Source organism: Vanellus vanellus (genome assembly GCF_965231255.1).
Source record: "Vanellus vanellus genome assembly, chromosome: 3".
NCBI lineage: Eukaryota > Metazoa > Chordata > Aves > Charadriiformes > Charadriidae > Vanellus > Vanellus vanellus.
In genome coordinates, this window is record NC_138907.1 from 71,651,105 (window position 1) to 71,667,255 (window position 16,151).

General features: G+C 41.6%; 1 protein-coding gene across 2 annotated transcripts; it reads right to left on the bottom strand.

Moving 5' to 3' along the window:
- Positions 1 to 761: 761 nt before the first annotated feature.
- Positions 762 to 15,945, bottom strand: HSF2 (heat shock transcription factor 2). 2 transcript variants are annotated; one of them, XM_082480629.1, is made up of 13 exons: positions 15,787 to 15,945; positions 12,052 to 12,160; positions 11,720 to 11,847; positions 10,802 to 10,926; positions 8,652 to 8,727; positions 7,387 to 7,448; positions 7,189 to 7,273; positions 6,135 to 6,304; positions 4,629 to 4,898; positions 3,950 to 4,028; positions 2,792 to 2,845; positions 2,096 to 2,180; positions 762 to 1,718 (listed from the first exon to the last, which is right to left on the bottom strand). In XM_082480629.1, the coding sequence occupies exons 1-13, from the start codon at positions 15,940 to 15,942 to the stop codon at positions 1,429 to 1,431; spliced, it is 1,689 nt and encodes a 562-aa protein (XP_082336755.1). In that variant the 5' UTR covers positions 15,943 to 15,945; the 3' UTR covers positions 762 to 1,428. The 2 variants fall into 2 exon arrangements, with proteins under 2 accessions (XP_082336755.1, XP_082336754.1); XM_082480628.1 differs by having other exon boundaries at positions 3,950 to 4,055.
- Positions 15,946 to 16,151: the final 206 nt, after the last annotated feature.

The following is a 16,151-nucleotide window of genomic DNA, read 5'->3' on the forward strand; positions in this document are numbered from 1 at the left end:
GGTAAAACACCAGCTTTAATACAGCAGCTCCTGTGTCCTGTAACAAATAGCTTGTCACTGGATTACACAGATGAACAGACAGCTGTGTCTGTGCATTCAGCTCCTTGTACAAGTGGCTGCTCCTTTAAAAAAAAAAAAAAAAGGAAATTTTGAATGCAGTGCTGGAGGTGTGGAGCTGTTTTTCCTGTTGCAAGTATGAGGTTACTGAAACCCACTTTCTCCTTTCACTGGAATATCTTACATGCTGGAGCCTCTCAAGCCTCCCCCATCTACAGCGCTGAGGGCAGAGAGGGAAGAAAACTTTTTATCTTCAGTTACAGTTTAATTTACTGTTTATATTAAATCAGGAGCTCAGGGTGAGATGATTTAATTACAAGTGTGTCAACTGCACCATCACTTTGTGTTGTAGTAACCCCTCTGGAGTTCAGCTCTGTCATACAACTACAGTCAGTTCACTTGAATAACCATGGAATACTGGTAAACCAACAATGGAAACACACCTTTTGAGTAGGGGTAGGGCTCTGCCACAGCTTGCAGCAAGAAAACCGAGGAAAACATTCTTTTGTGTAGCGCTACAGGAAAAACAGTTTGCTGCATTAACCACTTGTTTTGGAGGCTTATAAAGCCTTGAATTTTGGAGATAATGAAACTACTTTCCAATGAACATGCACAGCAGCAGACCTCATTGCACAGCTACTCAGGCATGAAAAGCAAGCTGCAAAATCCACATCCACTAGGCAGATGGAATAAGAGTATCAGACTTAACAAGTATCACACTTAAGTAACATTTATTTTATCAGAGTAGATGGTCCAAGTAAAAGTACTCATGCAGTCAAGGGGCCTGGCGGCTGTAAAGAACTTTTCCCCAGTTTGTGCTATGTGTGAGCACTTCCACTGAAGTGAAAGTAAGGCAGAACCAAGATTTAGCAAGGTACAGGCACTTTGTTCCCAGTGCAAGCAGGGAAAAAAAAAGCCTACATCAGGTCCTGGTCCCCCCCACCCCAAAAAAGCCTCATGTTTGTTAAACAAAATGTTGTAAAAAATAGAAAAAACCCAAGATACAGAAAGTCAGTGCTCCCTAACCATACACTACTAGTTAACGTCATCATATGTAGACCAGAAGTATAAGAAATCATAAACGATGCTTACTATTAACAAGTGTTCTGTTACCTGGGATATTGAGCGATATGTGTGATACCAAGTGTTTGACAGCAGTACAGTAACAGTCCGACTTGGCATTGCCAACCGTGTCTAACAGCCTGTCTAACCATGTAGTTAAACAATTGCTTGTAGGAAGTAACATAGGAAAGGTATTTTGGATTCCACGTTATCTGGTTACATAAAACAGTGATTTACAAAAAACTCATACCAAACAATATTCTAAATAAATAGTTCATCTTCATGACTATATACAGAGTCCCCATTACATTAGTTATCCAAGAAGGGCATGTCCGTGTCCATGGGTGCCGGGGCAAGTTCACATAGATAGAACAGTGTAGCTTCGCTCGCTTCTGCCTCTGTCAGGGGCTCCAGCCGTACCAGTTTGCTCTGGGTGGGCTCGGGGTCCAGGCTGCTCTCCAGGAGCTCATCCACTTCCAGGGGTTTGTCAGCAGAGGAAGGAGTTTCAGCTGCGGAGCTCCCGCTCTCAATGGCAGAGCCTGGGTTCCCGTCGAGGAACGCAAGGAGTGGAAATGCAGTGTACTGTATGAGCTGCTTATCTAAGGGGGAAAAAATTCCATTATCAGTTCATGTGCCTTTCTATGTGCAGAAAGAAAAAACAAAATCCAACCCACAGAATTTATTTAAAGAATAATTAATAAAAAACATTATAGATGTTTGCTTTGAATGAGTGATTAAAGAATTGTTACATTCATGCACAATGTTATTTGTTCAGATTCTCCTGCAAAAACATCAGTTTCTCTGCACCTGGTGCAGTGCCAAAAACCTAAAAAGCACCTATAGTAAGTATTTTGGTTTGGTTATTTGCTTATCCGCCTGATATAAAACCTGACAAACAGCAAATAACTGAGATGATGTTTTTTAGAACAACGGTTGTTCCACTGTTAAAACCGTTTAAACAAATGCTACAACTAACCTGATTTGGGCTTAGAAACTTGTGTTTCCTGTGAAGCCGCTGGACCAGCATTATTCTTGGTAGTTTCTATTCCCTTTGTCTCCATCTGGAACCAAAAGCAAAAATCTTAACACACATGCTTAAAGCCTTTTCCAGTGCTGCTAGAACACAGCTGACCAACTATTAAAAAAAAAATTCCAATTTTCATTTGCGAAGGGATGCAGTGATACCAGTTATGCACTCTTAATAGACCTTGGCTGAGAAAATGTGAAATGGAAACACAGGCTTACTCAAGCAATAACCAAAACTAATGCTCATAAATGAACACGACAAATTCACAGAGCTAGATCTTTGCCCTACTGCTTATTCTCGCTTCTTTTCCCACCAGACAACACAGATGAAACCATTCTGACAAAGCGTGTGCCATGTCTGCAAGTACTAAAATCTTAGAGGATACAAAAGTCGAGAGACTGGTACAATGTACAGGTATCGGCCTCAAGGTAATACAAGTTTTAAAGGACATTATTAATTAGCATGCTTTTCCCTTTTCTGTTTAAAACCTAACAAACAGGACGAATTTGGCTAGAGCCTTCCTGTGGAAGGCTTCAAAGCCAGAGCATGAAAAAAGTGCTATTACACCAGTACACAAAACAGTAAAGGATGAATAAAGTTTGCATCTCACTACTGTGTACATTGAGCAATGGATTTAAGACTTACTTTGGTATTAGTGATGTGATCGGTGGGATTCATCTGCACGGAGCTTGTAAAAAGCTGAATAAGACAAAACACATCAAGTTTTAGGTATCTCGATGCTGCTGTTACACATACAAGAACATCACATCTGCATGTGTGTGAATAATACCTGTACTTAATGTTTTCACGCTCTATTTGGATTAGAGTTTATTTACAGGTAGTTACCACTTTTGCAAAGAAAACCTAGTTTTGGGGCATAATAGTTTGGAATTCTACGAACCTCAGCCACAAAGGGAACAACTGTATTACACCTAACTTAGACTAACATGGTTTGCTGCAGTCTTAAAATACCAATTCCTTCTCTGCATGGAGAATTGTGTGTACAATAAGGAAGAACACACCCTGACCATCAAGTTTGCAAGTGACACCAAACTGGAAGGAGTCAGTACGTGGGAGAGCCAAGCCTCTGGAAGAGGGATCCCAGCCAAGCAGGAGAGGGGTCAACAGGCACTCCATCAGGTTCAACAGCCAAACGCATTCAGGACACAATAACCTCATGCACTGGCCCAGGCTGGGGAACAGACAGGGAGCAGCTCCTCAGGAAGAGGAACTTGGAATTGTGGTAGACACCACCCTACCGTGAGCCAGCAGCAGGGCCTTGCTACAGGCAGGCGTGCTCTGCTACAGGCAAAGCATAGCCAGGAGGTCACTGGAAGCAATTGTTTCTCTCTGCACAGCACCTGAGGCCACTTGTGGAAGAGTGTCCAGTTTTAGGCCTCCCAGTACAAGAGTTTTCAAACTAGAGGGCATCTGGAGGGCCACAGATATTTGAGGACTCTTAACACGCAAGAGGCTGAGGGAACTTGGCTAATCTTGTCTGGAGGGCGGACAAAGGAGGATAACCACGCTCTCCCACTGCTTCTGAAGAGGTGTTACGGAGAAGACAAACTCCACAGAGGTGGACAAAAGACAAGAGCTACAAGCTGCAGCAGGGAAAATTGTGACTGACATAAGGAAATTCTTCACAAAGTAGAGTCAAGCACTGGAAGAGGCACCCAAGAGGCCATGGAATCTCCCATCTTTGGAGGTTTCAGAATTTGACTCAACAAGGTCCTGAGCAACATGATCCAACTTTCAAGTTGGCTGTGCTTAGAGCAAATAAAATAAAACAGGGAAAATTACATCGACCAGGAGATCTGGATCTATGCTGAACTGTCGTCCTGATAACATAGCTTGGAAGTCCTCTAAACTGCAGTCAATACTGTCAAGATAATCCAGAAGTTCAACTCTAGAAGACAAACAATATTTTATTGCTGTATCCTTTAACAAAAGGAAGAGAAATCCACAATTAAGCTTTACACAGATGTCCTACATGTGCCTAAAAATCTTCACCAGAACTGGAATGAACTAAGTCTTTCATTAGAAACAACCTCTGGAAAAAAATGGAAACTTTTAGCCTATTTAGAGGAGAACCCAAGTAAAGCAGACAGGGTGCTCCGAAACAGATACCACATCAATGTAACACTATGACATCACATTAGCAGAGATGCGATTCTTGCATCCAGGTAGCCCTGATGAGTCCCATCCACCTGCCAGAGCTACTCAGATAAATCCTGTCAGTTTGAACAACAACATTCACAACGTTACACTGTCAAATTATGCACTGCAACTCACTCACTTCACAATGAAAATTAGAGGTTCCATCTAAAAATACTTAATATAGAAGGATCTTTAGAAACTGGCTAGAATAAAGGCGACCTATAAATTTGAAGTTCTCAATAGAAACTACTATTCTGTTCTTTTTACTTCTGTCAAACAATCAGTTCTAATACTTGAAAAAACAAAAGACCAAGCTACTCACTTTCCAAGAAGATTTATATTCTGTGAAATTACTCCATTCTCATTGAGTATGGAATCCATCATTGAGACTGGATCTTCTGCAGTTAAAGCTGACTGGTTATTCAGCTGTACAGCACTTGACATGAGTGGGCTTGTACTGTCACTGACAGGGCTGAGGGGATCAGTAGCTGAGACAGCAACTGATTCTGTGCTTTTATCCCCTTGAATTACAGGAGCATATTCTTCTTCGTTATCGTCTTCCACAATTACGATATCAGGAGAATGACTACAGCTGTAATACAGAAAAAATGAATGAAAGCATTTCATACATTCATTTAATTGGTACCATTCCACAGGTTTAGTTACTTCTCATTTTAGTCAAGCTACTATAAGGAAATAAATTTTCCTACTGCTTTTTAATATGAAACACAGCAAGATACTCTAAATATCTATTTATTTTCCATTGATATGGTGCTGTAATGCTCAACAGTTAATGCAGCTCAGCTAGCAGACACTGTGTGCTAGATCACAGTAACAACTACTAAAAAGATAGAGGAACACTGATATTTTTGCATTAGAACAACTGTAAACTCGCATATAAATGTAAAGTATGTAAAAAGTGGACCAAAGCATATGAGGCCACCAAACTGGATAGACAATATGTATTTAGCATCTTTTCTGTTGAACAGAATCAACTCTGGAGCATCCGTAACATAAAGTATCTCAGTCAACAGTGTTGTCTCAAATAATTTGCTTTCACTCATATTCTGGTTTTCTTAACCCTTACACAGCTGTTAGTTGTGCTGCCTCTCCATCATGGCCTTATCTTCATGAAGCTTTTCTGTCAGAGAATGCATTCCTAGATATCAGCTGAACAAGAACAATGGTACGAGTTCAAGTATAATCTAGAAATTCCTTGAGGCATAATACAGGCCTTATCAATACAATGCAACTCAGGAGGAGAGTTGCATCTCAATCCCTGGACCAAGTTTCAACTGGTCATAGCTGAAAGGTGAAATACTTCTATAACGATAAGTACAGACAGGAAGGAACACAGTCACAAAACACTTGGGACTGAAAAAAACCTCTGAAATTAACTGGCTTAATAAAGTTAGAAGTCCTCACCAATACCTGACAAACAGCAGATGCAAATTATTCTCCATAAAAAACTGTAAAAACAAGGGAACTCATTCCTATCTGTATTCATAACCAAAAGTAAGAAGACATCGCTTAGTCTGTCTTTGGACAAGTAGTATATTTAACAAGAGTGCAATAACACAGACTGCTTCTCACTAGTTTCTGTCCTCCACATATTAAAATTCCAACAACCAATTAACTATTAGGAACAAATCCAGAGGTTAACAGATCAGAACCTAGTGTGAATTCACAGATATGGCTTCTATATGTGCAACAGTACTGGCTAATTCTGACCACTTCATTAAAAAGAATCATCTAAGACATCTAAATTATTGCATATTATACAACACCGAAAGCCAATTATCTATATAGACTTCTAAAGACTTCTTACTTGGAAGAATCTGAAGTGGTATCTTCATTTGCTTCTGGTGTAACGGGAAGATTTTCTTCATCACCCATGGGATTTTCTTCATCACCCACATCCTCAGTGACATCATAAATAATGATGTCATCTGAGATCTGTTCCCTTTGTTTTAAGCCCTCATTTCTGTTCAGAGGTACCTGAGAATTATTTTAAAAAGAGTCAGGGGACAGAAGGACAATGAGCTTCAGCATGCTGACAGTTATCATTGTATCTTAAAATGGTTCAATTCTAAAGAGGTGCAAGAGCTTTCCTACACCTTGAAGATTACAAGATGTTTGTATAGATCTGCATTTAATAGAAAAAACATACAAATAAATGAACAAACAAACTGGAGAACAGCAGCTACAGAAAAAATGTATGGCAAATGTTACAGGCACAGATATAAAAAAATTGACTAGCACTGTCAGCAAAAGCAACAAAAAAGCTGTGACAACAGGATGACACAACTAAAAATATTAAAACAGTGACTGCCGTTTAAATACTACTTTGTTACATAGCTATTAACTCTAGTGCCATGCTACAGCGCTCATTCTAATGATTTCCCCACCAAGCACTATTTGGACAGCAGAAAATATCTTTCAGTGGTGTGACACATTCATATGGCACAGGAACTTGACATGATTTTGCTGGGTTGGATGCTGCCTTGCAGAGGAACATGCTGGATCCTTATCCTGTATGGAGCTAGGGACACCTAACTCCCAGAGATACCAACACAACATACATATGCTAACATATTTCTAACAGCACTATAATTAAAAGCAAACTGCTTTCAGTAGGATCACATCAAGCTGTATTTAATACACAGATAACTGGCTTATACAGGCTTATATTGAAAAGTGAATGATCGTTATTGACACACTTGGCTTCTGAAGGAAACACAACATGGCATATCACTTCTCAAAGTGGACAGCTCTCAGTACATAGCTATGTTTTATTCCCCATAAGACAAGCTACTTGATCTGTCTGCCCCATCCACTCCTTCCTTCATCATAACAAACAGTATGCATAAAAGAAAACTTACATGGTGGTTACTGTCAGCTGGTTCTTTCACAATCTGTTGAAATACATTTGACTTTGTGGGTCCATTAGTGTTTAGAAGTAGAGGCCTAAATCAGAAAGAGTAAAGGAAGAAAGCCACCTCAAAACTAATTCTTTGGTTTTAGTCAACAAAACATGTCAGTATATTGATTGGATTGCAAGTTTTCAGGACTGTATTTACCTCTTGCGTTTTAGGCTCACTAGTTGGTTATTCTGAACCAAGGTAACAATGAATTGTACAATCTATAAGGAAAAGAACACTATTGTTAGTCAATCCACTCTGTACTTGCTTCTCTCAGAGTACCATGATATCTTATAGCAGATGACTTCAATAACAAAATCTATATATAAACAGCAGTACATTTATTTTGAGTAGTAATTCTCATATAGAACTGTTCAGAAAAGTTAAAAATCATGGTAGAATAGAAAACACTTGGTAATATCTAAAAATAATAGTTATTCAGTTGTCTGAAAAAGGCTTTTCACATAGCAGGTGATAAAGAGTAGACTTTTACACTACATCATACAGTACACAGAAGAACATCTAGTAACTCAAACTATCAGAAGAACTCTAATAAGCAATGACAGAAGGCACTAGGCATGTTGATTGTATAGATAACGTGTATTTGTAAATAGTGGTTCTGGTGAAAGGCATTTTTGACAGATTCAGAAAAAAAATGACAAGTACACTTAACTGTATTCATCAGCTGCCTTTCCTTTGGAAATGTTAGACTTTCTTCCCTTATATTTTAAATTCAAGGATTAAATGTATGTATGTGGTTTGAATAAACTGGGGGGGGGATCGGTAAAAGTCTCTGCTACAAGGCTGTTTTAAGTGTTTCTATTTCTGATATGTTAAAAAAGTGAAAAAAAAAAATCTGTAAACTCTTTGCATTTACATTAGTTTTGCTAGGTCATAAATCTAACTGATAAACTAAGCTAACATATTATCAATGGGTTCCACTCAATAATCTATTATTCTTCTGATTACTTCAGAAATACACAGTCAATGTGTCAGTTAAGTGGGACAGTAGTGAATTCCCAATACAGAAATTTGTAGTTTTTGTAGTGAGAAAGAGTTTTTCCTGAGATCATCCAACACATAATATTAGTCACCCAATTCCTGAAGTAATAAAAAAAATGGATGGACCACTTTAAGGGTACCTTAATGAATAATATATGTTCGTGAACCTCTTTCTTTGAAAAGAAAGAGGTTTACAAGAGTTTGGCCTTATCTTCTGCTTATGTGGTGAAATACACTGAATGTTTCACAAAGATTTGTTCACCATACATACACTAACCTTTTTTTTTTTCCTATTAAAAAGACATTTCACAGACTACAAGAAAAAGAGTGAGGGCAAAGTAAGGTAACATGTGGCACGGTACTCCTAGTTCAGAAGCACTCAAGAACTCACTCATTCACATGACACCTGAATGAAGCCTTACCTTCCGAATAACCTGCTGCTGTTGCAAGTGTTTTGCTCTCAGTTCTGCCACTTCCCTCCAAAGAGATTCATTCTCCCTATTTGAAAAGGATTACCAAAGTCAAACTAAAGCTGAGTTTTATAATATTTACATTAATCAGTTTTGTTAAAAATTAATTGGCTTCACTAAAGCTCTTTGAAATGTGTTTTTAGATGAGGGGTGGGTGGGAGGCACACAGTTAGCAACCTTGGCAAACAATTACAAAATGGAGACCCAAACACAACAAATAGCCTGCAGAGAATTTCTGGCCCCCTTAAAAAAAAAAAATTCCCAGATTTGGCAATAGGTATTACCCATACATTAAGTGTTTAAAAATTAACTATTTTGTTTCCTTTCCCACAACAAAGTTACCTTCTCCTCTTCCTTCTAGTAATTAAATCCTAAGAAATTAAAAGAAAATAATAATAATCAAGCAGACAACTGGTTTCTGGCAGCACAAAGGACCAAACAGCATAAGAATGCAGTTTCCCCTCACCACTTGCTAGATGCAAGCCACCTGTCAGCAACAGTACATCCACCTTGAAAGCATCTTTACAGAACAAGCTCTCAAGTCACACAAGCAGCTGTAGGTCATCCTAACAGTTGCCTCTATTAGCTCCAGTAAAGGGGCATGTTAGATGCTAACAAATAAGAGGAGCCCAGCAGACATGGCAGTTTTTATTAAACACTGTGCCATTTTACAAACCTTGGTTGTTCCAGTACTCACTGGAGTTCGGTTACTGAGACAGTATAAAAACTGCTGTAAAAGTGGCCTTTGCTATCGTACCCATGAACCTCGTTGTTTCCAACAGCATAAGAATATTAAGAGGTAGATCCTTAAGAGGACAGTTTGATCACAAATTTAACAACTGAGGTCAGAGATTCTGAATTTTCTCCATTTCTCACTAGCTTTATTAACATGTTCTGTAGGACTAGGTTTTCCGATTTAGCTCCAGTTTCTATCTCAATCATTTTAAACTCATGGGACAACAATACGGATGTCAAAGACCAACCATTCTATCTTCTCATCTCTACAAATGGTCAGGTTGTTAGCAACCGCATGTCATTTCAGCCAAAGTCAGCCCTGCTCTGGGCAGGGGTTTGGACCTGGCAGCCTTCTGAGGTTCCTTCCAAACCAAGTTTGTCTATGATTTGAAAAGGGTGCATATGAACATTTTTACTCTAGATTGCCCAGAGTCTAATAAAGACTCTTCCTAGACAAAATGAGTTTGCCTTTGAATATTCTACCACTCAAGTAATCAGAACTGAATACTAGAAATGACAGCATTTATGCCATAAAACTGAACTATCAGTGACCTCCGCCACAGAGGTACACACACCATCATTTACGTTCTCAAGTTAACATAAGTTAAGGACTCCTAAGACAGAGTTACTGTTGAGATGCTGTGACTTACAGTGCATGAGCTTATGCTCATGTATCCTGTCTGTACCTACATATCCTAAAGGATATTTGTAATTTGTAAAGTAATTTGTGGCACACATCTCTCTCATTGTTGAGAATAAATCGTAATTGATAAATAGGTAATAATGCTATTCTAAAAATACTCTATTTACATTGGGATTTTAGATTCTGTACCTCTGCCGCTGAGGTAACTAACAAATTTCCAAATTAGATTTCTAAACAGATATTCATAGGCATTAAGTCTTCTGCAATTTTTAGCAGTGGGGGAATGAAAACAACAGGAAAATAAAAAGCAGCAAGCAGAGTCATTAACTGCAGTAAGAAAGTATTATAAGCATTTTGCACAAACCAAAGTCTGCCTCAAACTAAACATAGTAACTACTTCAAACTTGGAGACATAAAACTGCATACTTTATACTAAAAGCAGAGTTGAATATTCAGTGTGAGCAGCACTATGGAATTATTATTAAAGGTGTTATTTAATTGCCTGCTACTACACAGTTCTTTAAACGCTAACATTGCCTATTACTTTTAGCCATATCAGAATATCTAATTTTTAATGCAATTCTTCTATTGAAATTTATTTTCCTAAAGCAATATTATAGTTGGGCAATAAGAAATCAAGAGACACCTAAAATCAGGTCTTTTTCCGATACCTATTACCAGAATTACTCAATTTTAGGGATCAGTTGCTGATAGAGCAACTTACCTCTTCAAAGCAGACAATCGAGATTCAATAGTCTCTTGTTTAATTTGCACCTTTTGAGCACTACTTATTATCTTGGAGAGATCTTCCTGACGTATCTTGTTTTCTTCAGGTCTCGAAGAAGAAACCTTTAAAATATTAGAATCCAGAAACAACACTTTCCTTTACTCGTTGTTCACTTCTATTTTCTTTTGGTGATCATGTATTTCTCCTAGTGTTGATAAACTATGCATTTAAATTAATAGTAAGCCAAGCATCAATTAAAAAAAGGGACACACAGAAATTTCCTCTTACAGCTGTCACCACGTTAGCTTTAATTGTTACAAACATCTGTGTACATTCAGAATTTTCAGGGATTCTCCTAAGTGCTCTACTTCTTAATAAGTGCTTCACAATAATCCAGCATTAATAAGTACCATAGTTTAACTTGCCACATTGCTATTCAGTATCTATATTCATCTGGCTTGCAATAACAGCAGAGCACATTTCAAAATCACATTAAGCAGCATAACAAACATGTTTATAGGTTTCCCTGTTCTCTTTGGTGGGAAGTTTAATGCTTACAGTAGCTTTGCTCTGAAACAAGCTACATAAACAAGCAGATTGTTATACTACTGATGGTGAACTCAAAGCATGCTCTGCTCTTCTTCTAATATCCATTTGCAAAATGTCATATTTGCGTAACTCACTCATTTTTGCCACCTGTGAAACTTACTATAATGACAGCAAAGCAGGTTATATAAAGCAGCCTAGTCAAATCCCCCAAAATATCTTTAAACAAGTCGTTATATATGACAGCAGCACAGTTTGCTTCCCCAAACTCCAAATGTATTTGCACTCACAATCCCGCAATTAAACTTGACACAAATGTTGCTATTCATTCATACTTACAGGTTTTACACATACTGAGTTTTCACTAACCTTCCTTTTAATGTGTTCCAACAAGTCCTCTCGGCCCTGCTTAAAATACGGGTGCTGAAACTCTACTGGACCATCACGCTCCAGTTTGACAATCCCAGAATCAACATGGACAACTTTACGGAAGCCATCTTTAAAAAAGAAACAGGAAAAAGAAAAAACTCTCAAAACCCACATTAAGAAATTCAAACTATGCTGTTGAACTATCCTGATACCAGTTTTGAGGATGAGACAGTATCTCAGTTGCAGAGAGCACAGGGCCACTGCTCAAAGGAAATCGTCTATAACTAAACATGTACAAGGATCTAGATCTATGCTAGAAAGCAAAAACTTACACATGTTCAACTGTCTGACAAAGCTTGCCATGTTGTTGTGCTTGAAGTACTTGGGAAGAATCTCTTTTGCGAATCTCTGTTCATCCAACACCAAGAAACTCTGGCCATTCTAAAATGAGACACACACGTTAAGCTACTTAAAGACCGTTGTAGAAAACACGCTGTGCTTTTAAAATTAATCACCAGATAGGAATGTTTCCTTTGTGCATGCAGTACGTAACTGAGCTGCTTGCCTACAATTTTCCACAACAAAAAGTGTACAAACCCTGCAGTTGCAAAGCAACAGAGTATTATCAATTTACACGACTATCCATATCTGAAGGGGAACATCTCTATTGTTACTCATTGATTCCTCAATAAATGAATTAGTTGTTTACCAACAATTACCACAGTTTCACTACAGGACAATACTGTCAATTTTGTATGTAGCTTCAAAGTATTGGGAAGGAATCTAATGTAAACTGTGCAAGGGTAAAAAAAAAACCCAACCACCAGCTAAGAGTCCCTTCTGCTTTCCAGTATAAAAGCATGATTAGTTTGATAGGACTTGTAGAGCAGATGAAGCTGTCAAAGAGCTGAGGGTATCCACTGGGCTTTGGAGTTACCAAAAAGGTAACCACCTAAGGCAGTATCCCCTTCCTCCTGGGATGCCAACTGTGAGGGAAGACTGATCTTGTATTTCATCCACAGACTTTGACAAAAATAGAAAGCTCAGCTCTTTGTTCTTCAGTGACTGTGCTCCATTAACTAAAGGACAAGTAATTAATTGGCAGAATCCAAATTAGCTACTTCAAAATGGTGCAGGTTTTGTCAGTACATCCACAGTACTCTCATCCTGTATTTAATGAGAAGCCTACCATCTTTGACAAATGTCAACACTGATACTGCATCTTCTTAGAAGCCCTTTAGTTCAACAAGTCACATTTGTTTCTTACCCTTAAATGCCAGCAGCTCTATGACCCCAAGAAGCTTGAAGAACCAACCGTGAGAACCATGTGAAGATCCTTGTCCAAGAGATTGTTTCTGACAAACCAACAAGGATTGTCAGAAACGGGATTTATAAATGGCTCACTGTTGGATGAGTTAGGAGCTTAGGACTGAGGGAAGGGTAGGAAGATGAAAACTTCCCAATAATGCCTACCTACCTCCCGCTGAGAATCAGTCAGTGGAAGGGAAAGGGGAAGCAAAAAAAAGGGTAGGAATGGATCATTTTAGCCAATGAAAACTCACCAGCTGAAAGCACTCAAAAGAACAGTACTATACAGTGACCAGTGGCACCAACAGACAGCTTTCATGTAGCCCTCACTTCATCATCACTTTGACATTGTTCAGGCCTAGGGCAGAAAAATCTGGGAAACACAACTACAAGTTCTTGTTCTTACAGTTGTTTGCAGCAAAACTGTACAGATGTTAAGGCCTGACGTGAACTCACTGAAGGCTTAATATGTAGCTAAATACTGTTTTCATGACCTAGTGTTACTACTGACTGCAGCATACAGCAATCTTCCACATACTTCATTTGGTACTCCTTGTATGTGTTGCCACAGACAACACGTACCCATGGCTTCACCAAGCTATGTATGCAGGGAGACAGTTTGGCTGTTTGCTTTCAGATGGTGTTTATCCTTACAGTGTAAGGATATGGATTTGTATAGGAGGAAAGTGAAATATTATAGTAACTGTACTCTTCCTTCCCTGTTACACTTGGTACACTCTGTATCCCATAATACTGACACGGTGTATTTTTAAAAGATGTCATCACTTGTGTACTAAGTGATCCTAATACCTTCCCCCCCACAGGAACTACTGAATGCTGGTAACATCAACTGGGATTAGTGGATCTTCCTTCCACCAACAGCCTTGCAGAATCTCAAAAAATTAGTCTTTAATTCAGAAAATAATACAAGGATACCAAATAATAGCCTTGGTGTGCTTACTTGAGATAAACATAAGCAATGTCCATTAAAAATGTAAGGCAACAAAAATGGCACTTCTTAAGTTAGACAACATCTGAATCTTCATATAACCCTTAGCATCTCTCTTATAGAAAAGCGAAGGAAAACAAAAATCAGAAGGACAAGCTGCTGTAATCTACTGAGTCTACCAGCTTCCTTCTTCGGAAGTTTTGGCTAAAGTTACTGGTAACTCATTATCAGCAAAATATTTTAAGATGACATTTTATCATTGCTTGAGCATTTAAAATAAACTCAGTTGAGAGGTGCCATCTCAACATCGCTTGAAGATATCGATATAGTTAACGGACAGGATTTTTTAAATATAAATTACATTAAAAACATCTAAGATCTAGACAAAAATGAAATGTTAAAAAAAAACCTGCTTAGCTTTTATCACAAGAGTTAATGATGCTTATTGCAGCAAACTTGCCAGCCCTTCATTACATTGCAAGAAAGTGGTAACTTCCTGCCTTCCAATATTATAAGATACTTATAAACTGTGCTCCCATAATACTTATTATTCGCTACAACGGCCCGCTTTCGAATATAAAGGATTCGAGATTGAAAGACATCCAACTCAAGATTTTCCAATGTTTTAAAAACAATCAAAGTAGATGCATGTCAACACGGCCATTGTACACGTCTAACCTGCAGCTCCCAAGAAAGGGACTTCTGTTAAAGAAATAAAGAGGCAGATCAACACTTGCGTCCCCCTCTGCCACTACTGATGGGTGCCCAATGTGACTACCTCCAGAGAGATGCCTGTGCTCTATCCCCTCCAGGGCGCTCCCCAGCAGACCCGGGCGGGGGTGGCGGTGGTGGTTTGGGTGGAGGGGTGGTGGTGGTTTGGAGAAGGGGGTGGTGTCCACCCTCCCGCAGGTGGACACCAAACCCGGCATGACGCCACCCGAGTGCAACAGTTGTCGGCCCCACGTGGCCGCCCGCCCCCACGTGGCCGCCCGCCCGCCAATGGGGGCGGGCCGTTCCCGGCCGGCCCGGGCCTCGCCGCCCCTGCGGGGGGCACACGGCGGCGGCGGCCCCGGCCCCGGCCCCGGCCCCGACCCCGACCCCGCCCCGCCAGAAACGCCGCTAGATCGGGCCGGTGTCAGGCAGTGAACGGCGGCCCTGTTTGTTTCGCGTACATGGGAAGGCGAACAGCCCCATTTCCCCATCTCCTGCTGTCCCGCAGACCCCGGCTCACCGAGAGCGAGCCCCGTTATTTAGGCATCCGCCAACCGGCGGTAGGAACCGCAGCTCTGTGTTTCCCGGCTTAATAAAAACCGCGTGTCAGCGCACCGCAAAACACGGCCGCTCTCGGATCCCTGCCCCCCCCCCCCCCGGGGAAGCCCCAGCCTGCTCGGTCGGGGCCGGCAAACAGCGCGGGAGCGGCAGAGGACGCGCCCCTACTCTTCCCCTCCCCCCCGCGGCGGGTACCGGTGGTCGTACCCCCAAGTACCCGCAGCTGGAGGCGAGGCACCAGCTGAAGGCCGACGGGGCGAACCGGCCTCCCCCCAGCAGCGCCGCCTGGGCTGGGAAAGCCGCGACGGCCCAGAGCGGACGGGGGAGTGAGCCCCATCAAGGCGAGCGGGCGTGCCCCGTTTTTGCCTCCCGCCGCGGACCCCGCGGGAGGCCCGCCGCCCGCCCGGCCTTCCCTCCCCGAGCAGGCCCCGGGTGCCCGCCGCAGGAACCGGGGGGTAAAACACGACCTCCCGCCGCGCCGCGCACGCGGCGGGGGGAGACGGCCCAACCGCCGCGGCGGGCGCGCGCGCGCGCCCCGCACCTGGCTCCAGGTGATGAGCTGGTTGCTGGGGGCCTCGCCCACCAGCGCCCATAGCTTGCTGAGGAAGGCCGGGACCCCCGCGCCGGCGGAAGGCGGCGGTTGGCGCTGTGGCTGGGGGGGCTGCTGCTGCGGCGACAGCTGCTGCTGCTGCTTCATTGTCGCTCGGGAGCCTCTGCCGTCTGGCCGGGGGAGGGGCGCGCGCGGGGGGGGGGAGGGCGGGGGAAGGAGGAGGAGAGGCAGACCAGCCTTTCCCCGCCCCGCTCCGCCCCGCGCACGCGCACTGGGCGGCCCCCGCATGCGCGGCGGCCCGCCGCACGTGCGCCTGCGTGCCGGCCTGCCGCCTCTCCCCCCCACCCCACTCACCT